General features: G+C 36.5%; 5 protein-coding genes across 14 annotated transcripts; 1 reads left to right on the forward strand and 4 right to left on the reverse strand.

Annotated features, from left to right (window-relative positions):
- Positions 1–306: 306 nt before the first annotated feature.
- Positions 307–1,948, reverse strand: Tap42 (immunoglobulin binding protein Tap42). The gene is made up of 4 exons (XM_076390592.1): positions 1,734–1,948; positions 1,204–1,542; positions 740–1,137; positions 307–664 (listed from the first exon to the last, which is right to left on the reverse strand). Exons 1-4 carry the CDS (start codon positions 1,872–1,874, stop codon positions 454–456), a joined length of 1,089 nt encoding a protein of 362 aa, XP_076246707.1. The 5' UTR covers positions 1,875–1,948; the 3' UTR covers positions 307–453.
- A 155-nt stretch (positions 1,949–2,103) lies between these two features.
- Positions 2,104–7,959, reverse strand: LOC143187088 (proton-coupled zinc antiporter SLC30A2). 4 transcript variants are annotated; one of them, XM_076391058.1, is made up of 8 exons: positions 7,901–7,959; positions 4,205–4,395; positions 3,998–4,114; positions 3,678–3,826; positions 3,426–3,577; positions 3,142–3,328; positions 2,828–3,068; positions 2,104–2,732 (listed from the first exon to the last, which is right to left on the reverse strand). In XM_076391058.1, exons 1-8 carry the CDS (start codon positions 7,927–7,929, stop codon positions 2,587–2,589), a joined length of 1,212 nt encoding a protein of 403 aa, XP_076247173.1. In that variant the 5' UTR covers positions 7,930–7,959; the 3' UTR covers positions 2,104–2,586. The 4 variants fall into 4 exon arrangements, with proteins under 4 accessions (XP_076247173.1, XP_076247171.1, XP_076247170.1 ...); XM_076391056.1 differs by lacking the exon at positions 7,901–7,959 and adding an exon at positions 6,263–6,637 and having other exon boundaries at positions 4,256–4,395; XM_076391055.1 differs by lacking the exon at positions 7,901–7,959 and adding an exon at positions 6,263–6,637.
- Uggt (UDP-glucose-glycoprotein glucosyltransferase) lies at positions 6,854–15,681 on the reverse strand. Of its 5 annotated transcripts, XR_013003146.1 has the most exons (19): positions 15,088–15,371; positions 14,172–14,798; positions 13,920–14,092; positions 13,620–13,815; positions 13,331–13,544; positions 13,040–13,260; positions 12,734–12,955; positions 12,304–12,662; positions 11,980–12,226; positions 10,944–11,905; positions 10,487–10,879; positions 10,315–10,329; positions 9,961–10,138; positions 9,692–9,874; positions 9,338–9,613; positions 9,144–9,260; positions 8,910–9,054; positions 8,734–8,835; positions 6,854–6,911 (listed from the first exon to the last, which is right to left on the reverse strand). XR_013003146.1 is itself a non-coding variant. In XM_076391043.1 (18 exons), exons 2-18 carry the CDS (start codon positions 14,796–14,798, stop codon positions 8,786–8,788), a joined length of 4,578 nt encoding a protein of 1,525 aa, XP_076247158.1. In that variant the 5' UTR covers positions 15,592–15,681; the 3' UTR covers positions 8,286–8,785. The 5 variants fall into 5 exon arrangements, 4 of the variants coding, with proteins under 4 accessions (XP_076247158.1, XP_076247157.1, XP_076247159.1 ...); XM_076391043.1 differs by lacking the exons at positions 6,854–6,911; positions 15,088–15,371 and adding an exon at positions 15,592–15,681 and having other exon boundaries at positions 8,286–8,835; XM_076391042.1 differs by lacking the exon at positions 6,854–6,911 and having other exon boundaries at positions 8,286–8,835; positions 15,088–15,365.
- Positions 15,491–17,587, forward strand: Bcs1 (mitochondrial chaperone BCS1). The gene is made up of 7 exons (XM_076391059.1): positions 15,491–15,865; positions 15,943–16,134; positions 16,309–16,448; positions 16,519–16,713; positions 16,779–17,012; positions 17,092–17,262; positions 17,345–17,587. Exons 1-7 carry the CDS (start codon positions 15,735–15,737, stop codon positions 17,557–17,559), a joined length of 1,278 nt encoding a protein of 425 aa, XP_076247174.1. The 5' UTR covers positions 15,491–15,734; the 3' UTR covers positions 17,560–17,587.
- LOC143187086 (uncharacterized) lies at positions 17,570–21,442 on the reverse strand. 3 transcript variants are annotated; one of them, XM_076391051.1, is made up of 8 exons: positions 21,428–21,442; positions 20,974–21,073; positions 20,564–20,832; positions 20,056–20,464; positions 19,403–19,984; positions 19,064–19,314; positions 18,730–18,983; positions 17,575–18,652 (listed from the first exon to the last, which is right to left on the reverse strand). In XM_076391051.1, the coding sequence occupies exons 2-8, from the start codon at positions 21,034–21,036 to the stop codon at positions 18,345–18,347; spliced, it is 2,136 nt and encodes a 711-aa protein (XP_076247166.1). In that variant the 5' UTR covers positions 21,037–21,073; positions 21,428–21,442; the 3' UTR covers positions 17,575–18,344. The 3 variants fall into 3 exon arrangements, with proteins under 3 accessions (XP_076247165.1, XP_076247166.1, XP_076247164.1); XM_076391050.1 differs by lacking the exon at positions 21,428–21,442 and having other exon boundaries at positions 17,570–18,634; positions 20,974–21,112; XM_076391049.1 differs by lacking the exon at positions 21,428–21,442 and having other exon boundaries at positions 20,974–21,112.
- Between the last annotated feature and the right edge of the window lie 90 nt (positions 21,443–21,532).

Genomic DNA, 21,532 nt, shown 5'->3' on the forward strand with positions numbered 1-21,532 from the left:
CTGATTCACGATATTCACAGACAGTTTTGCGAGCTGAACACCTGTGCCTGTAAGCCGCCTTTTAGGCTTTCACGCCATCTAGTCGATCCCCGTTTCTTACACCTCAAATTTTCTTATCAGCTGCTTTTCATTCATTTACCACAACTCGTAAGCTAAGTAGAATGATGAATTAACGGTAATAAAATTTAAATTCGAATATGAAAAACGTTTAAAGTGATCGCGACGGTTATAAATAAATACATGCCGTAATTTTGTACTGAAAATTAAGATAGCTGAGTCGATGAGCGTGAGAGTATAACTGTAGAAAATATTTAATTGTTTCTTTTATTTATGCTATAATTAGAGAAAGGCAAATACAAATGAATGTAATTTTAGGGAAAGGGGTGGAATTTTTCGGGTATACATATAAAACAGATTGACTACGTATCAATGCTTGTGTAGGTGTACAATATTTTAACTTCTGTTTGCACGATTGCCCCATCCTCTTCTATGCGTGTCTTTATATTCATCCTTAGCACGTAATTGTCTCAACATCTCAGGATCATCCTCATCTATCAGTTTTTCCTTTTGAATCTCTTCTTGCTCCTCATCATCGATACCACTGTTTGCTATATCTTGTAGACACTTTGAATTAACTTGATTCCTTTGCGACGAATCGGGCCAGCTGAGAAAAAGGAATACACATTCGAAAATTGCTCAATTGATATCTAGAAAATCCATTGTTAGTATTTTTACTTACTCTCCTTCTTTTACTCTTTGATCATAAAATTCTTGAACAGTAAGAATAGGTAAACTAGGATACCCAGCACCGTACACTTTTTTCTGTACTGCATCTCGTGTGATAATGATTGGCTGTAATTTAGGAACAGTATGCTTATGTTTGTGGGAAGCATGAGAAGTCATGGATTCTGTTTTTCCCACAGTCTTCATGTGTTCCAAGATTGGCTTTTCTGCAGCTAATGAACTCAGTTCCTCTATTGCCAGATTTACGTATAACTTTATAAGTGTTACAAAATATTCTCTTTTATCTTCATCATCTATATTGAGATTTGACAAATTCTTCCTTAAAGTCTCCAACTGGGATTCCAATTCCTTCTGCTCCTTGTATCTTTGCAATTTTGTATTTCTTCGATTCACCTAGAAAATATCAGCTCGAACAATACTTATTTACTTTTAGCAATTGATTGGGTTTATTACTCGTACCATTTCTGTGATCAATTCTGCGTTCGATCGGGCTCCCTTGGGAACGGATTCTATGTCGTGCTCCGATTTAATTTCCGGTATGTCAATATTAGTTAAACCATACGCTTTAACGCGTTTTAAAAAGTCCACGAAATAAATTTCAGCAACATCAACGATGTGTATTCGGTTATCCGTATCACAAATTTTTGTCGTTAGCGTACCGAGTAAAGCTGGTAATAAAAAGTATTTGATATTTTCGGTGGGCACTTCTTCAAAACTTTCATTTTCGCTGAACATATCGACAATAGAAACAAGTTTCGTTGCATCTTCCAACATATTTATAGCCCGTCTGATGTCAGACTAACATGAAACAATAAAAATATAAGAATACATGGGTATTAAGACATTAGCGAAATACAAAGCGTCTACTACTATTTGAAAGGCTTTACAGCGTAAATGAATGCGATACATAAAACAGGAATTATTATTAATATATTCATAAATGTGGATAATAGTTTATAGAATTTTGGTTAACAAATGACACTCGATACCTGAATTTTCGAACTGTTCGTAGGTTCATCGGTCTTACTTATGTTATTGAACAGCTCAAATGCTTTATCAAATAATTCTGATAACGTCGCGGCATCTTTTGCGTCGTGTCCTAATGTTGTTAATGAAGTATCTTCCGACATATCTACTAGTTTGACAGTTCACCGACCAATACTTTTAACGAAACACTATTGATATTAGTTTTCTCGTAAAGGTTAGGAACGTTTGACAAGCCTGCCACGAAGTCAGCTCTGAACTATAGCATTCTCCGAATCGATACTATCGATATACTTAGCGGTCTTTTTTAAATTACTATTTTTTTCTATTCATATAGAAAAGGGTGTAGGTGTTAATAAAACACTATTTTTCAATGTTTTGTTTATTTCTTTAATTGTAGATTATTTTTTGATATCTCGGATAAGTCCAGGTAAAACGAATATACGGTAAATTATTTCGCGATTGTATAATTTTCAATTTACCACTTCACAAAGAGTCATTTTTAATAATAAATAATAATATTGGCGCATATTAGCGTCGAAAATAATCAAAATGAAACTGAAACGATAAAAAAAACGATCGACAAAAATTGTATGAATAAATGGTAACACTAACGTGGATCGTGAGTCCTTATTGACTCCTAATTTTCAACAGTTGCGAGGTCATTAAATTTTCACATTTTCTTGGTTTTGGTCATTCAGCGCGAGACATTGCATGTCATTGTCGCACACGATACAGTTGGGAAACTATCCATTCGTTATTCTGACAGATCTTTCGAACCTTGTCAGACAATCGCTGCGTGATTCACCACGCGGAGTAAGAAAGAAGTATGTACACGTGAAAATAGATATTGTGCAATTACTGCGACAACGCTTTACATTGTTTGCAATTTTCCATTCGTTCGTCGAATTCCTCTATTTGAAGTGTCATTTCAAAAAATTTGTATTTGTCGTGAATATTTCTTCTTGCGGTGCGCAATATATCGTACGTACTTGTTCCCGGTTCTTCGATAGAAAAGGAAAAAGTAGAACATAATGTGATTGAAATATCGAAGTGAGTTATATTTCAAAACAGTGGATAGAAGGTGTAATGTACTTACTTATTGCGAGATGCGCAGACAATGCAGTTTTATCTAGAGAAAGTGCCCAAATACGAAGATTATGTACTTTAACGACTCCATCGATTTGCATGAATGTACTCTCTACTTGAGAATATTCGAATCCCTTTGGAATTCCTTCCATTAGAACGTTCATTACATCCTTGATTATCGCAACTGTAGTTAATATCACCAAGACGGAGAATAGAAAAGTGCATATTGGATCAACTATGCTCCAAGTTGGCTAGAAATGTTTGTTTTCGGTGAAGGAACAAGTAATATAAGTTGAATTATCAGTAGAAAATAACCGGCTGTACCTTAAAATAAATAACTAACGCTGCAATGAAAACTCCTATGCTCTGAATGAAGTCTCCGACAACGTGAATAAAAGCGGCCCGCACATTAATGTTTTTTCTATCGTGAGAGAGACTTTCCTCATCTAACTTTTCATTATGAGTATGTCCTCCATGGCTATGGCCGTGTTGATGCAAGGATAAACCCATTCTGTAAAATAACAATTAGTTGAATTGCGTTTGCGGCAGCCATTACAAAGGATTTGGAGTAATTTTATGAATAATTTGATCTTAAGGGTATCACTAACACTAGATTTACCGCAACACCAACGGCGGATGTGATCAACATCACGGTAACATCTAATTCAAAGTCTTTGTGAATTATTCTTTGAACCGCCAAGTAAAACAAGATTCCAGTAACTACCCATATCAGTAAAACCGATGTTAAAGCCCCTATTACCTGTAAGAATGTATATATTCATTACTAATCCTGCTTTTAAACGAGTAGTACAGCATAAAATTGAACGTTTTCTTCGTTCTTTCTTTGGAAAGACGCATACCTCCGCCCTGTACCATCCGAAAGGCATTTTTCTTGTTGCTGGTCGACTCGCTACCCATATCGAGAATAAAGAGATCATAAAAGACGCGAAATCGGTTAACAAATGTGCAGCATCTGTTGCGATCGCCAAACTGTTTGACAACACTCCACCTGAAAAGCAAAGATATCGTTTCCCTAAGAAATCGCTTATCTCGCATTCCGTTCGATCTCTGTCGATACATGTGTGTGTAAGTGTGCGTGTGTGTATTCGTGTACCCGCGCGCGCGCGGGGGGGAAGGCGTATATATATGTTTGCTCGTACGTTCGTACATAGCGTATTACCTACGATTTCTGCTATCATAAATATTACGCATAGCGTACTAGCAAGCAGTAATTTCTTTCTTGCCTTTTTATCGATCTCCTCGTCTCTGTCTCTGTGACAATGGTCTTCCGGCACAGCTAGGAAGACATACGAAAGATATTATAAAAGGATATTCTAATAACGTTGAGATGAATTGTTTTATTGACGAGTGCTAGGCAAAACCTTACGGGAAGAATTTTGTTGGTAATCATTGACTGAACTTCCATCGACAGACGTACCCCTAACTACCGTACAGCACCCTGAAGGTTTTCCATGCACACAAAAGATCACTTTCCTCGGTGATGCTTCGTTGTCCTCGATCTCATTGTTATTTGGCGGAATACTCGTCCCATATCCGTACACAGCCTTGTCCTTGAATCTGTGGATCGCTGATAGTTAATCATTTTCTATTTCACTCGATGATATCGTAGACTTAAGGTTCGCAACGAACAAAACAAAAGTGAACAGATACATAGACGTAATTCGTTCGACAAGCAATCAAATGAAACGCACTTTGTATCGCTCAACAAGAAACCGTTCATCTGAGGATTCTCCATCGTTGAGATCGATTCCTCTTAATATAAGTTTACAAAAGAAGATTTAAATCTGACGTGCACCCATTTCCGACTTGCATTACTTTTGAAAAAGGTAACGACATTTATACCTGGCGATATCAATATATTGATGTTATCAATAAATTTGATCATTGATGTTACCAATATATTTTAATATCATTATTAATATCAAAATCAACATCGCTATAGTATCATCAATATAGTGGTATAAAAAAAATCACGTTGCACCTTTAGATCGCAAACGATTCGTCGTCTCGTGTTTTTTCGTCAGGTCCATCCGAAAAAAATAGCCATATTTTATAGTACCCATAATTTATAGACGAGGAGCCGAAAGTAGGTGACAGACAGAAGGGAAAATTCGATACAGAAGAATAGAAATGATAAGATGATGAGCCACAAGGCTGGACAGCGTTCCAATCGATTATTATTATCGTCGCGTTCCTTACACTATCTGACAATGAGATACGAATGATCACGCGTGCAACCGAGTTATCCATGGCGAAAGTTTTCTCCGTTTTCCAATCAATTTCATGCCGATCACACGTGATGGTAATGCCGTGTGCAAAATCACTCCGCGACAATCACAGCTTAAGACAACGATGGTTCTTAACGTGTTTTGACAAAGACAAGTACGATCCTTATCAGATTCTCGAATAGCTTGGAAAGATAATCTTCACCATTTGTTGGAGAAATGAATTGTAGCATGCGAAGAAATAAGGCCCCTTAAAGAGCAAGACTCTTGCCTGTAGCCCCCCACCCCCCTCACTTAATCCTAGCATAAATACATAGAGTTACAGGTATAAACCTAAAACGAACCCAATTGGAATCATTCAAAGTACGGGATTGCACCGAGCAGGATGTTCGCGTAGCGTCAATTTGTGTGACCGTGAAACAATGTTCAACGCATCAGTGTACTTCCTTTCTTCAATGATACGATCTGTCTTATCTACGCTCTTCCTGTCGCATCCAAAAAACCATTAACAGAGCCAAACAAGTTGCTGTGTTTTATATGGTGATATGCCGCGCCGCGCCGCGCCGCGCCGCGCCGCGCCGCGTCACGTTGCGCCGCGTGGATCGACATGGGGATCGATAATCCCTCGATTAACGTCGCCGAATTTCAAAGTCACGTACACTTAGCATGTTCCGCGTTTCAATTTCAATATCAATCACGCATCTGTCCCTATTCCAATCCAGATTTCAAGAATATCGAATCTACGCAATAGATTATGTATCATTCGAACATTGCGCACTGACAGTGAGTAATTTGATCGGGTTAAGAAATCGAACTCGTTGCGGTAGGTAAACGCAGGTAATCGTACCCAACCGCAAGTAGCCCCAGCGTTTAGGGATCACGAACGACTTCGATGTAATTTCCCTGCTCTCGCCTAACGATAACTTTCACGAGTGTTTTTGCTTTGCAAAACGTCACACGTTTCCTTCTATCAGACTTCGAAAGATAGAACGGAGGAACGCAGGGTATTATTTTTGAAGAAGAAACGGTCGATCGGGATTCCCTTTCCCTTGTCAACGCTTTCTCTGAGATTCTCGCGTGAAGAGAGTGGATCGCGAGACGAATAGACCGCATGTTTAGCAAGTCGGCGAGGAGTGGGGTGGAGGGAGGATCGATCTAACGATGAAACGATCGGATAAGGAAGGATATTCGTAACTCACAGCTTGATCTTTTCGTCGTCCATGGTCCTCGAAGCGTTGCGCAGTGGACAGTGTCGATCGTGAGCTCGCCACCGCTCGGGATCTATCGAGAATACCGAAAGAAGCGAAACAGAAGAGACCGAGGCGAAAACGAAGACGAAGACGAAGACGAAGTCGAAGAGAAAGGGGGCGCGGCGATAGAATTGTGAACGGTGCACGAAATCGGTGGAGTTAGCCGTTAGCTTCTCGGCCGATCGCTTGCAGCAGACGTGGTCGGATTGTGCGCGCGTCACTAGTTCCATAAACAACAAAGCCCGTCTTCCACTTCATGCCGACTTTTAGTAGGAAACTCTCCACAGTCCAGTCTAGTCCGTTTGTTTTACCAGATAGCTTAACTCTCGATGAGTTTCTCCTGTTCGTCTCTCTTTCTCTCGCTCTTCCCCCCCTCAGACGCCTTCCCCACTCTGCTTCTCCCTTCGTCTTCCGTTGTCTCGATTTCCCCTTTTTCACTTTTCCACCGCTGCAGCTCATCGCACGTCCCCACCGTTTGCTTCCTCTAACTTCCTATCTGTTCCACCGTCAATTTCCTCTCTCTCGCACTTTCAAAAAGATAGCCTCGCGTTTCGCGCCTTACGTATCTCATTTTTCTGTCTGTCATTCCGTTCAGTTCCTACAGACCGAATCAACCGCATTCCGAGTCAGACACGCAACGAATCTTCCGAGTAGTTTCAACTTACTTCGATGTATGTAGGGTTAAACCTCGAGTAAGATCGATTCGTCTATAATCTATAACAATCGAACTAACCTAGATCTAACAATTCTCTTCGACGTATTATCCCTTAATCATTTTAAACGATCTATCCTCGACTTAGTTTCGTCGTTCAGTTCGAAAGGGTACAAGGATCGAAAGGACAGTTAAACAAATAAATTTCTTACCTATTGGGGATTATTTTGATTCATATACTCGCCGCGGTTAACGTATTCGATTCGACCTACGAATAATAGCTACTATTTCTCGAATCTATCCGACTGTATACAAGTTACACTTCGATGCCAACGAGTTTATACATCTCGGTTTTTCTACTCGTTCTTATATACGTCTAGTACTAACAATAAATACATGTGAATAATGTTTTAGCTGTACTGCCTAAGCAGAATGATATACTTGTAGATAAAAAATGTCAAGGTAAATAGCATTGTTCAAACAATTGAAAATCGTAAACAGTAGTGCTTCCGCCACTAAGCTAGCTCGACATCTATCGTACGTTTACCGATATAGATGTTTATACGGGATATTTTGCATGCGTGCTTGATCACGTTGGAAACCTCACTCGAAATCGAGGGTACACGCGCGTATTCTTCCTAGATCGTGCAACGACATACACATAGAGATGCGTTTGTGTTAGATATCAAACGAGTTGTTACGAGTAATGTATGCATTAGATGATGCACGATGTCCTGTCCTTTGGAATCGTACGAATAATCCTAAACCGTTTTTCGTATCAGCCTTATTCTAGAAAGCCTTTTTCAAAGTCAAAAGAAAAACGCATAGCATTGTTCTACTTCACGTTTACTTTGTTCTAAACAGAATACAAGCAAGTGCTAATTCTATCAATAGTTGATCGATTTAATCGAAATAGAAACATTGAAAGTACGTACGATGTGTGATCATCTTTTGTCGAGTCCATTCTTGCAACGGAATACGCACAAGCCTTCTTACGTTAAAAACCAATTCTAAATTTTTGCCGTTTTCTTACGGAGCGGGAACTCGAGCGCGTTGACGAAAACGTTAAATGATAAACCGCCAAGCTCTCGCGCCCAACGAGCCACAATAGTTGAGGTTTTCTGCCGACTGAAGATGTCATTAGTAGCACCACTAAACTCTTCCTTCGAAAGGAACGTCGTGTTGGTAGAGTACATATACCCTATGTATATGTACATATTTCAAATAAGAAGATCGACGTATGCGCTGATTATTTCAATTGTCGTAGAAAAAGCGCAATAGGGGATTAAATATTAATTGCGTGCATAATAATGTCACAGCTTTACAAACATTACAAGTTATTTATTTTTCACAACTATAAAATAAACGATACAAAATCGCGGTCGCGCTCACAGTATGAACATGGTTTCTACGATCGATTACTACAATACTGCGATCAACGATTAATATGTTTGCAATCAATAAGCCAATTGTTTAAAATATTGCATAACTGTTGCACCCCTCTTCTGTTCAAGTGAAACTGATCTCCTTTCGCGATTCATCAAAATTTTCTTTCGTATCCTTTTGGCTTTACTATCGTTAGTGGTTGAACAAAGAATTTTCCATAAAGAAAAGTAACGATTGTGCAGCGATATACGTGGATAAAAAGACTTTTAACGTAGATATCTCTCTGTTAGAGAATACTTGGTGGAATGATGACGTTGCACAACGATGGAATCGTGGACACCAAAAACTATTAATCTTATAAAATGTTGATAAAAACTATTACCTTAACCTTTAACAGCGTTGTTTTAATTTCTCTGCTAGGAAGTAAATTATATTTATAGTTCTTCATGCTTCGCTAAATCCTCCGTTTCATCCTCTACTGTTCCTAGGGAAAAAAATTAGATAAAAAAGGAGAATACTTATGCATTTATTTAAAAAACGTTGCCACCGTTCTCTTACCATTCTCTTCTTCCTTTTCTATTTGTCTATTCTCGTTCTCCACCTTCTGTTGTAGACCCTTTATTTCTTCGTCGTATCCTACCCATTCCGGTAAAATTCGTATGGCTGCTTGTAACTTGGCTTCCTTGGTCATTGGATTATTACACTGTCATTTGCAAAGTTAGGAATTAATGTGGACCGAGTTCGCGAGCAACTTAAGATGACACATATTAGCGATGCATGGACTATACTTACTAAATCTATGGTTTTAGCATATTTCTTGGATGCGTCATCGCACCATGTTTCGCACCACAACCAGTCCTGAGGCAACGTTTTTATAGCTACTTGATGAATCATATTATTGGGAAGATCCTGAAATAGCGTGTCATTTACTTAGGTCAATACACGTTTCTTAACACTGATATCGCGAATATTGTTATCTTACGGACCTGGTCGAGATTAGCCAAACTGTTAGGATCTTGACTCAATGCTTGATATTGGCCCCTCAGTCTATCTCCAGCTGCGATACGCCGGAATCGTTTCAAATCTACCACGTACAGAGCGCTGATATGATAAGCACGACCCTGCAGATGATTTCGCCAATAGCCTTGCTTCCAAAACCTAAATCCATCCATTTCCTTTCTGCTGTCGCAGAACGGCGTGTACGCGTATGGAGCACCGCTGAGATCCATACTTGCTAATTCTTTTAAATCGGCTCTTACTACCTAAAGCAAGATGTCGCATTGCAACTAGGTTAACGTAAACTTCCAATTATCCAACATTTGTATTTTTCTTTCGTATACCTGATCGGCGTCAACGAATATTATTTTTTTAACGTTTAGCGGGAAAAGCACATCCAGAAATAGTATTTTGTAACCCCATATGGTTCTCTGCTTCTCGGTTTGCTGGTGGAGCCACCGGGGCCACTTGTACTGCACGAGTTCATATTCGAAACCGTACTCCTTTGCCATATGTGGCAAAAAATCCTAATCGAATGTTAGTTTTCATATTAGTTATATCTATACCGTTATTTAAGTATCATATTTTTTCAATGCACACTGCAGAAACTCACTTTTAAGGTTGGCGATAGGTAGTTTTTCAAGAACCAAAATTTCACGGGAGTCTTAGTGTGTTTTATAACGCTTAACATCATGATCTTCAAAAATCTTTCGTATAAATGACCAGAGGCTAGAGAAAATATGTTAAGTTTCTCGTCCTGATCGTCGCTATCGTCTGTTGTAGTAAATGTCCTAATTTTTAGAGAAAAAGAAATTAGAAGCAGTAAGCGATAAATGAAATCTTAAATATGGTCAAGTTCATGGAGCCTTATAAATACACTGCGAAATAATGCTCCTTTCGGGTGCAGGATAATCATTAACACGTTAATCGTGTTTTTATACTATATACGTAGTTGTGAGAAGCTTACCAAAATTTGGAAAAGCTAAAAAAAGAGAGAATAAATCAAAGTTAACGTTCAAAGATAACCGAAGGGCACACTACAGAGATTTTATACTTTGATTTAATGTTAAAGCGTTTCAAATTACGAATCGGCGTAAAATGCAGGTTCTGTCGAACGAAGGAAAAAGAACATGCCGTACCTTGAAATAGAATTCCATAATCCAGAACTTTTATCGTCTTCGGACAATAGGTCCATTCCAACCTTGTCCGGTTTTTTAGACACTTTGATTTTTAACACATGACTTCTTAACGAACTTATAACGACTTTGACGTCGTTACCCTTCTGTATAACATCTTGTCCACCAACCGTAGTGAAATCATAGATTTCTGCTGATCGTCCCTGTCGAAGACGTAATACCCACTCGCCTGGGTTTGCTTTCAGTTGAAAATATCCCAAATTTGCCATCACTATAGTGTCCACCATTAATGGTTGTCTCTCCGTTCCTAGAGTAAATTGCAACCCTCGTGGTGGATTCCCCATCACCGCTTCGAAGCAATGACCCTCCAGCAATAAATACTCCAATTCAAATTCACTGCAAGAGTATATTGAATAGACACTTAACATTCATTAAACCTTCTACTTCACATGACACTTACCTGTGTACTCCTATCGCAACATTATCTAACTTAATATTATCCAAATCGTACACACTTCTAACTACTTCAACCAACCAGTTCTCTGGTGCATGAATATACTGTGTCAAAAGTGAAGATGTTGGTAGTTTCGTAAATTTCGCCATAGCTCCATTAATGTGACCGTTGTCAGTAAATTCTAACTGAGGTTTAAATACAAACCGATAGAAACTTTTTAGTGGCATATCACTGTTTTTATCCAGACAATTCAGAAATACTTTGATATTACAGTTGAGAGACTGCTGTAATGTTTTTAAAATTGGACCCAATTTTTGAGCGCCACGAGATACGGGATCCACGATACCGATCAAAGTAAATGCCACTTGATCGGGATTTGCCGCTGAGATCTTTATAGCGCTATAATCATCACCGTGAAAGGGAACATCAAATCGGCTTCTAGTTTGAGGGTGCGAAACTAACAATGAAGTTATTTTGATTATCATGTCATCTGTAACTTCGTTCTTTTCATATTCATCGTCTTCTAGTAGTTGGCCTTTAATTAATTTTTTAAACAATTTATCGCCATAAGTGCTTTGACTGAACCTTTCCAACAGTGAAAAATCTTCGCTCGTAAATTCTTCATCCTTATTCAATGGACCAATTAATCTGCCATTACATACGATCGCTCTAGCTCCTTTTTCTAAATTTAATACCGTCTTAACGTAATACTGATGCAGGGAAACTTCGGAGGCTTGATTCGTCAACTGTTCCCTCACAATTTCCTCTTCCATATTGTAGTTGCCATTAGTAATAAGATCAAACACATCTTCTTTGATGATATTTCGAATGAAACGCGTAGCTTTCTCTAAGGACAAATAATTCAATGCAGCTAACGCTATTTGATTGACGTCGGTTGTACTGTCAATTTCAGTTGTATCACTCGAGGGATTAATGATAAAACTAATTCTGACGTCACCATTCGATTCCTAAATCATAGTAATAATTTATGACATTATAATATTGTTATGGACATGACTAAATTATTATATAGGTTACTTACTATATAATCGAGAGCTTCGCGTAGCAATTGTCTACCTGCTGGGTCTTTCAAATCTGTCACAACCCAAAAACTGTACAAATGATTTATTACATTTACGCGACGCGGTACAAATAGATAATGCATTTTATTCATAAGCCACGTTGAAAGATCTTGAGGACTCCATTGAGTATAATCTTTATCATTAGGTATAGTACCAATTAAATTCAACCATGTGTGCTTCTCTCCTTTTAATATTCGCTCATTTAAACTATGGTATAAAATAAAATATGCATAATTTGTAAATAATAGATAATAGACACGTTCAATTTAAAGAATAATTTATACCGTGTCATAACGTTGGGTTGATTCATGATATAATCAACTACATCATCTGCTTCCGTTATTTCTCCTCGGTACACTGCCTTTTGTAACGCTGGCGTTTGCGACATAATGGTAGATAGAACTGCTTCTTCAAATGAATTGGCATTTAATTGATCAGATGACAAGGGTACACCATTTAATAGAGCTTGTGGGAATTTCTTGAAACCAGATCGCTTTACAAAATCGCTAGCTAAATGACGACCTACGTCATATTCAGATTCCTCTCCAAGAATGTAATTTATATTAGCCGACGAATCTTGAGCTCTTATAGCTTTCTTTATGTCGTCCACAACTGCTCCTTCTGGTCTGATATAATTTCCTAGCTAAACCGAGATACATCGTGTTACTGATGATAAATACGCGCTCAAGAATTCAATATATTATGATGTCTTACGTCTATTAGAAACTGTAAAGCATGATCCGGCCCTTTGGTTTCCGCGAAGAAATGATATGCATTATTTACTGCAACAGTGGCATCGATCAAACCAGTTACAGAAGTATCATAATTCGTTACAAAAACAAAACCCACGCGTAGCGGGGCAGAATGCAAGTATAAAGACTGCGCTAAAGTTATTAGAGGCGTAGATTCTTCGCTTAAGGGATCAATAATTAATACCTGAAAGTATAACATTTTTTAGACAAACATACATACCTGAATTTCTTAATTATAATTAATTCGAAAAACAGAACGTTTACAAACCAAATTATATAAATTTCGTCTAATATTTCTCAACATTCCAGGAAATGTTGGCCTTAATAATTCTGTTAGAGATGACGACCACCTTGCATAAGTTGAATCTTGTTCGATATCGTTTACCCAAATGATGGCAGAGTCTCTTATGTCCATTGCAAACTCTTGCTTATCCATATTGGTAGATAAGTCCAATGCCAATAGTTTACTCATTTTTTTATTACTAAACCCTACGAACGAAATCTCTTATTAGCGCATTATCTTTGGCAATAACCTATTTTAGCTTAACGTTCGTCATACCGATTTTACGGAGAGACTCCATCACTCTCAATTCATTTCTCAGCGATTCTAAGAGACTAAGTACATCTACGGTTTCCAAATCAAAGAATAATCCGTTAATAAATAACGCAGTATCAGTGGGTTGTATATTTAAACTTGAGGAAAATATTGCCTGATTTAACTTCATTTCTTTTTTCATTTCACTGTTCACTTTTGTTCTAATTAAGGATTTTGCCTAAAACGTTACAAAATTGATGTCTACTGAAACAGAATATAAAAATATTTATAGAGATTATAAAAGAGTATTTACTTGCATTGGAAAGTTCTGAGAAATATCAGTCAAAACATTAATAGCTTCATTTGTTGGAGAATTCATTATTCTCTCAGCTGCCTGATGACTGAGTTCTTGAAATTGCCATACTTTTAAAGCACCAATTTCATGACTGGTTTCTAACAAGTGAGTCTGCATCTTATCTAATTCTGTTTGCTTGTCAGGATATAAATTCCTGAAAAAATTATGTCATATTGTTATTTGTAGATGCATGAAACTTAATACAGTTACAATGATTCAATGTAATTTATAATTACAGTAAGAATATAACCACCTTACTTTAAAGTCATGAAGTTAATTCCATCTATTTCTTCCATGCTATCGCTTGATGTTTCTGAATCTTTACCAGCATTATCTTTAATATCTGAATCATCTGTTGCTTTATATTCTGTAGATTTCATTTGTAATTCTACACCATATCCTGATAAACGTACATTTTGATCTACCCTATCCTACAAATTACATATAGTACATTAAATTAAATAGTGTACATTTGCTACTTCATCTACTATACAAGAATACATATAGTACCTTTAAGTAATGCCTTAATACATAATTAATACCCTTGGTCTTTGCCAGATCCTTCAATCTGTTATGAAAATCTGAAAAGTTTGGTGTTCCAATTTGACCATATAATATAATAAGTTTCTCAGATTGTGAGGATATATAACGATGATCTACACTGTATGTGTCTGGATTTAACCAAGTTCCATGATTGATTAGTTCTTCTAATTCTTCTAAAGAACAAGTAAATTTTTCACCAACATTTATAATGTTATAACAATCAAGAGTAGAAATATTTTTATTTTCTGCCATTTGAGTAAACATCTCCACACGTGCTGAATAAATACGTAAAGATAATCCTAACTTAAGTAATGCTATTTCTGAAGGAGATAAATATCTTTCGGCAAATGTGATGACAGTATCATAATTGTCCCTTTCTGTAGCATTTCTGAAGTCATAATTGGCAAAAGTATCTACAAACTTCCAAAAATAATTGGGATTTTCATCATTTAAGTATTCTGCTGCTTCAAGCACCAAAGGTGTTTCCTTCCATTTTGCATCTATTAAAGTAGTCACATATTTATTGATTCTTTTGTCTGCTTCGAGATATGTTGTACATAACAATAGCAAATAGAAAAATATGATTGACCACATCTGTAAATAACAAAGGTTGTGTTAGAAATAGTAAAAGTACTTAACTGTAGTGCTTAAACATACAATCATGCAAAACTATTCCTCTTGATCATACTTCTTTCTCGTTGTTTTTCTAAAACGATTCGAAAATTATACAAATCACTTTTTATGATAATATTAAATTGTTGTATGCTTTTGTACATACACATACACGACGAAAATGAATGGAAATAGCGTCATTAACCACTAGTTGATGGATTTCAGTTAATGATATTATTTTCAAATGATTTATTTTATAGAATTCACATACCTTTGAATTTACAATAAAAGTTATGTTAACACAGATGGATCAAATGAAAAGAATAGCCAATCCATAAAGTGCACGTGCCGGCAAATATTGTACTGGTGGAAGAATTCAACAAATCTATGTACACGTAGTATTATGTATGTGCGATTACCACATGCACAACTGTTTATTTACTGATTTTGCATTATGCGTATCGATCGAATTATTTTATCATTGTCGAAAAATATCGAGTTACTGTTTCCACGTCAAAAAAAGTTTCAAAGAATATACCATTTATACGTAGAGACTTACTACTACAATTGCTTATAGACTATAGATTCTGCAATTGCCAACAAAATATTTAAGGAGTGCATGAAATTTCCTAGAATCTTTTATTAAACTACACCAAACTTAGGAAAGACGTGCACATTCTATTGTTATTGCTTTGCAAGTTCTTCGAAGCTGTTCGAAGCTAAGCTAACATAAGTGAACTTCTCTATATTACGTTATTCTCGTTATTATTCTTACCTTTTCTCGTAAATAATACAAGCAAAGTGTCTACTACAAAGTGTGCGAAACGGATATTCGATTCTTACGAGTATTAAGTAACGATTTAAAATTTAATTTAGCGAATGCATACAATATTCTGAAAGAAAACAAATCTCATTAACATGACTATAGTAGATTATGTACAGACATTATCGGATAACCCGTATTTCGGAGCTGGTTTTGGCCTCTTTGGATTAGGGGCTGGAGCAGCTGTTTTGAGAAAAGGAGTGCAAATGGGAATGATATTGTTCAGGTAGTTGTATTGAAAATGTTGAACATTTTATTTGATATGATACTGAATCGTATTTGGTGTTTTTTTAACAAATGTAGACGACATTACATGATCACTTTGGAAGTTCCATGCCGTGACAAAAGCTATCAATGGCTTTTACAATGGATTACGCATAAAGGTGCAAAGAAAACGCAACATCTTTCTGTTGAAACAAGTTTCGAGCAAAGGGAAACAGGTCACATAAAAACTAAATATGATTTCATACCAAGTATTGGAACACATTTCTTTAGGTTAGAAATAACTGTACTTATTGCTCCGATTCTTCAACTTACACTGACAAGTATGAAACAATTGTGTGGTCATTTAGATACTAATAGTAATCGCTACACTGTTAATAAGAAAAGATTTAGACAATATGAAAACACTCGTAAGATGAAACCTTAATTTGTTATTCAAATTAACAGGTATCAAGGGAATTGGATAAGGGTAGATAGAACAAGGGAACAGCAAACATTAGATATACAAATGGGTATACCATGGGAAACTGTGCAACTTACAGCATTTGGAAGGGATAGGAGTATATATTTCAACATCTTGGAAGAAGGTAGGAATTTTACACACAAGTGTAGATGTAAAGTAAATTAGCAGAAAGTAATAGTACTGTCAATTTATAGCTAGGCAAATGGCTTTGAAAGAGCATGAAGGCAAAACAATAATGTACATAGCAATGGGAAGTGAATGGAGGCAATTTGGGCATCCTAAGAAACGAAGACCTCTAGAATCAGTTGTTTTAGATACAGGTATCGCGGAAAGAATAATAAATGATTGCCGGGAATTTATAAAAAACCCAACATGGTATAGCGAACGTGGTATGTACATAGCAATTCAAATTAGACTTTAGATGAGTATAAAAGTGTGTTTATTAATTACATAGGAATTCCATACCGTAGAGGATATTTACTATATGGACCCCCTGGTTGTGGTAAATCGTCATTCATTACCGCATTAGCTGGTGAATTAGAACGGGGTATATGCGTACTAAATTTGTCCGAACGTGGCTTAACAGACGATAGATTAAACCATTTACTAGCAATGGCTCCTCAACAAACTATTATTCTTTTGGAAGATATTGATGCTGCATTTGCTAGTAGAGAAGAAAGTAGAGAAAGTAAGACATAGATTTAAGACAATGATGCGAAGGTATTTCTGTGCTCAATGCAGTAGAACTCCAATATGTTCATTTTCAGTTAAAGCGGCATTCGACGGTTTGAATAGAGTAACGTTTAGCGGTTTATTAAACTGTTTAGACGGTGTTGCTTCTACGGAAGCGAGAATCTTATTTATGACGACTAATTATTTGGAAAGATTAGATCCAGCCTTAGTTAGACCCGGTAGAGTGGATGTAAAGGAATACATAGGTATAAATATATATTTAATTACTATTGAGCTTGAATTCAATTTATACTAAATATTGACAGTAATGAATGATATTTATCACAGGTTGGTGCAGTGCAAAACAAATTGAACAGATGTTTTTAAGGTTTTACAGAAATATGGGGGAGAAAGGTAGTGAACTCGCAAAACAATTTGCAGAAAATGTAATTACGCAAAAGAGAAATATTAGTCCTGCACAAATTCAAGGATTTTTTATGTTTCATAAACATAATCCCGATGATGTATTAAAAAATGTATCACATATATGGGAACTTACGTGATAGAATAAAATAGTAGGTATAAACATTAGTTATGCAAATCCGAATCTAACGTGTAATCCTAGAGTGAAACAGGATTAGATAGAAATATAAATTTCTCATTTTTACATCGTTTATTTCTATCATTGCGTCACTATCGACATGACTACATCGTAAATGACAATTCAAGGATAAAACACATTATAGCAAAATAAACATTATGCTTTTTCTTCTACTTCAATTGATATACTTTGTTGACTACATATATTTACATAGTGAAAACATGTTTTTTCATTTTAATTAGAAATCAGTTCAACTATTCTTCATTTGAAATGTGAATACGTTGAATCAATATAATTGATTAAATAAAAGGACATATTATTCTTTAGAATACTGTTCCTCTTCAATAAAAAAAATGTTATAAAGAATTTCTCTAACTTCAAGATAGAGACTATACATTGAAATAGTCTTAAATAAAATTGCGACAATGTTTACGATCTGTATTGCTTTACAATATCTAAATTTGCACTTTCAGATAGCGTACGTATACGCAGATATGGCAAGATATGAGCATGCAAATATGTGAATACGGTAAAAAATTCCATCATTTGCTGTAATCGATTTCAATTGAATTGCCATTGATTCAATCACATTTACTTAACTGTACATATTTTCAGACTTCTGTTCTTCATTTGAACATCTTTCAAAATATTAAAATACTTTAGAATACATTACGTAACGAGGAAAGATTTCCTACGCTACAGTAAAAGATGTAAAAATTTGAGAATTTTACGATTTCATGACTTCACTTAAAAACTCCATATATAAGGTTCATAGTTTAAAGGATCTGTTTGTTCCATGTTGTGATTTGTATGATTGCTATTTCCAATCATACATGATGGATAAGCAACTCCGCTATTTCCTTGTCCTGATACTGTTGGTACGATAGCCGGTGCTAATCGACAGTCGGATCTTTGTTGCATGATAGGACCTATAGGTTGAATAGCTTGTAATCCCGGCGGTGGACCCGATGGTTGAGGTTGAGCTAATGTAGAAGGAGCTACGGAAATATTGTGTACAGATTGCATTATACTAGGACCTGCAACATAGTTTGCCACTGAGAAGTGGTTTTGAAAATGGTTAGTTTTTTCATATAGAACACAATGCTAGAAAGTCTATGATATAACAGCTTACTTGTCCCAGGATTATGAAACGTTAAAGCATTAGACTGTTCTGATAGCATGTTTGCTGGCGGAGGAATCACTTTTACCGATACAGATTCAGTTTTCTTTTTCTTAGTGGGTAACCTTCTTTGCATATTACTTGACACTTGATCTCGTTTTTTATTGCCATTTGACTTTTTCTTCTTTTCACTGGGTATTTTAGGTTTATTTGGACGATTCCCACTAGGTTGCCAAAGGTGCACCGTATGAACAGCATTCCCTTCTCTAAGGTAGTTCAAAGTTCAAACTACAAACAATTACTTATAAATATATTTCGGTTACAAAGACTATAAATTCATACAAACCCTTGCTTCTTTCCAAGTTTCCAACTATGAATACCAGCTTTGTGAAGTCTTTCCCTGATTGTATCTACGCTACATTTTAATCCCAGAGCAGGTGCAACGTGTTTAGCTGCAGTTAGCGGCTGCTGAGTAGCCATTGCAACAATAGCTTCATCTTGTTCTTTAGTTGTGATTCGACGACGGCCCTTTCTTTCCTTTGTTTGTACGTTGCCTTCTTTATGCCAACGTTCTAACCATCTTTTAACGGTACGTTCCTATTTAATAACGAGTATTGCGTATACGGCTATCTCCAAGATAGTCTTAATTACGTGTATCCATCGAGACGAACATGTTTCTTCTTACCGATCTGTCGATTGCGAGCGCGATAGACAATGTGGACAAGCCTGCCTCAGACATGCCAATCATACGATTTCGTATTTCAACACTGGTTTCTAACGTTCCTTTCGCTTTTCCGCCTTTCTTTTTCTTTCTGTGTGGTACACTTTTTTCATTGCCTTCTTTCGATGAATCTTCCTTTTCTTCATGTCTTCCGCTAGAAGACTGACTGTTATCTTGAGTAGTACGCAAATTAGAACTATCAGAATTCAGTGTAGTATTGGTTTGTGAATTAGTTAATTGCGAATGCAAATGTTCCTGATGTTGATCCACTTGAAGTTGCTGTTGCTGCTGTTCAAGATTATGAGTTTGATCTGGAATTGTTTGTTGGACTTGCTGGGTATGGGGTTGTTGTTGTTGTTGTTGTTGTTGTTGTTGTTGTTGCTGCTGCTGCTGCTGCTGCTGCTGCTGCTGCTGCTGCTGCTGCTGCTGCTGCTGTTGCTGCTGCTGCTGCTGCTGCTGCTGCTGCTGCTGCTGCTGCTCCTGAGTATGTAATTCTTGGAGCTGCTGTGGTAAAGATTGCTCATGGGATATTGGATTTGGTTGCTCCTATAATTCAAAAAGTATAAGAACAAAAAGCATGATAAATATTTATATGAAGTAAAATAATGTTTACAAACTTGTGAGTAATGAGGGTTTCCTTGCACTAAATCCAATGGCCAATTTTGTGGAATATTTAGACCAGGATGTTGATAAATAGATTGCGTTTGTTGCGCCAAACTCAATGCATTTCCAAACTCCGTTTGGCTTGGAGGTAAAGATTGGGGAGGAACTTGCATTTCATTAGTTTGAACATTTTGCTGAGAAAATAAGAATTCCTGTTGATCGTTCGTTTGTTTCGCGTTTACTACAGGTGCCCCATCGCCAATGTATACATCTTTAGCCCGAATTTTCCGCGGTGGATTCTTTTTTTTACTGGTGCTAGTGCCTTTATCATCTTTTTTAGAATCTCTGGAAGACTTTTTTTTACCTAACTGTGTTCCAGTAGGTCTCCATACAGGTTGCTGAATTGCAGTATCATCTGTATCTCTAAAGGTGATTAATACAATTCAATAACACAAAATATATGAAACATTATAGAAATAAAAGAATATTTTATAAAGCAACTGATACTATATAAGAACCAACCCAAGAGGTATTCTTTGCATATACTTCCGCGAAGGACTCCAATTGTGAATTCCAGCTTTGTGTAGCCTTTCCCTTATAGTATCCACAGAACATGTAAGTCCTAGAGCTGGAAGAACAGCTTTTGCAGCTGTTATTGGTGTTTGGGTTGCTAACCGTACAATTGCTTCATCCTGTTCTGCTGTTGTTGCTCGTTTACGTCCACATCTTTCTCTTGTTTCTACCGTACCTTCTTTATCAAATCTGTTTAGCCACCTTTTCACTGTACGTTGCTGAAATAGTAGTATAGAATGAAAGTAAAGATACAAGCTGAAATTTGACAAGTGCAGAAATTCATGAAGAATCTTATTACTTGTACAAAAAAACATACAGATGTTCTTATTAAATTTTGATATAGTATTTTTGAAACATACTGAACAATTTACGGCTGCCGCAATTTCTCGTAAACCTAAACCAGCTTCGTACATTCCCACCATTCGATTCCTTAATTCCGGCGTTGTTTCGTGCACTCCTCTTGTTTTCCCCATTTTTAAAATATTTTTTTAAAGTAGACGGAATGAACAAAGAAAATATATAAGAAATTTGTAATTTTACGGGAAAAGTGACGTAAGGATGTAACGGGCCACGTGACAATGATAATTCATCATTAGACACATTTTCAAAATTTTAACTAAATTTGATCTTATTCGATGTCTCTATCGCAATTTTCATAATTGAGAGATCTAAGAATTTTTTCTAATTAGAAATCAACGATCTGTGGCAGATGCCCTTTAAGAAATATTGTTTTTTCTTCGTTCTTGACATCGTGTTATGACAGAAGAACAAGTCGAAACCTTAGCAAGGATGGACTGCTATTGCATTGCTTACAGAACTTGATTTCACTCGAAAAATTCACCCCTTTCGATTTTCCTTTGAGAAAAATTAGTCGATTGTCGTTGCAACGTATCAACGACAGCTTGTATTTTCATGTCT

Source organism: Calliopsis andreniformis, unplaced genomic scaffold (assembly GCF_051401765.1).
Source record: "Calliopsis andreniformis isolate RMS-2024a unplaced genomic scaffold, iyCalAndr_principal scaffold0022, whole genome shotgun sequence".
Lineage (NCBI taxonomy): Eukaryota > Metazoa > Arthropoda > Insecta > Hymenoptera > Andrenidae > Calliopsis > Calliopsis andreniformis.

Bases quoted from the DNA above. Each gene is read 5' to 3' on its own strand.
- Uggt (XM_076391043.1), bottom strand. From the start codon at position 14,798: ATGTGGTCAATCATATTTTTCTATTTGCTATTGTTATGTACAACATAT. The intron at 14,093-14,171 runs GTACTATATGTA...TGTAATTTGTAG, and splicing joins TATTAAGGCATTACTTAAAG to GATAGGGTAGATCAAAATGT. The intron at 8,836-8,909 runs GTAAGAGAACGG...TTTTTTCCCTAG, and splicing joins AGAAAAGGAAGAAGAGAATG to GAACAGTAGAGGATGAAACG.
- Tap42 (XM_076390592.1), bottom strand. From the start codon at position 1,874: ATGTCGGAAGATACTTCATTAACAACATTAGGACACGACGCAAAAGAT. The intron at 1,138-1,203 runs GTACGAGTAATA...GATATTTTCTAG, and splicing joins CAGAATTGATCACAGAAATG to GTGAATCGAAGAAATACAAA. The intron at 665-739 runs GTAAGTAAAAAT...CCTTTTTCTCAG, and splicing joins CAAAGAGTAAAAGAAGGAGA to CTGGCCCGATTCGTCGCAAA.
- Bcs1 (XM_076391059.1), top strand. From the start codon at position 15,735: ATGACTATAGTAGATTATGTACAGACATTATCGGATAACCCGTATTTC. The intron at 15,866-15,942 runs GTAGTTGTATTG...TAACAAATGTAG, and splicing joins ATGGGAATGATATTGTTCAG to ACGACATTACATGATCACTT. The intron at 16,449-16,518 runs GTAGGAATTTTA...GTCAATTTATAG, and splicing joins TTTCAACATCTTGGAAGAAG to CTAGGCAAATGGCTTTGAAA.
- LOC143187086 (XM_076391049.1), bottom strand. From the start codon at position 21,087: ATGGGGAAAACAAGAGGAGTGCACGAAACAACGCCGGAATTAAGGAAT. The intron at 19,985-20,055 runs GTTTGTAAACAT...TTTGAATTATAG, and splicing joins GAAACCCTCATTACTCACAA to GAGCAACCAAATCCAATATC. The intron at 19,315-19,402 runs GTAAGAAGAAAC...GTTATTAAATAG, and splicing joins CGCTCGCAATCGACAGATCG to GAACGTACCGTTAAAAGATG.
- LOC143187088 (XM_076391055.1), bottom strand. From the start codon at position 6,543: ATGGAACTAGTGACGCGCGCACAATCCGACCACGTCTGCTGCAAGCGA. The intron at 4,396-6,262 runs GTGAGTTACGAA...AGCGATCCACAG, and splicing joins GACGACGAAAAGATCAAGCT to ATTCAAGGACAAGGCTGTGT. The intron at 3,329-3,425 runs GTTAGTGATACC...GTTATTTTACAG, and splicing joins GGTGTTGCGGTAAATCTAGT to AATGGGTTTATCCTTGCATC.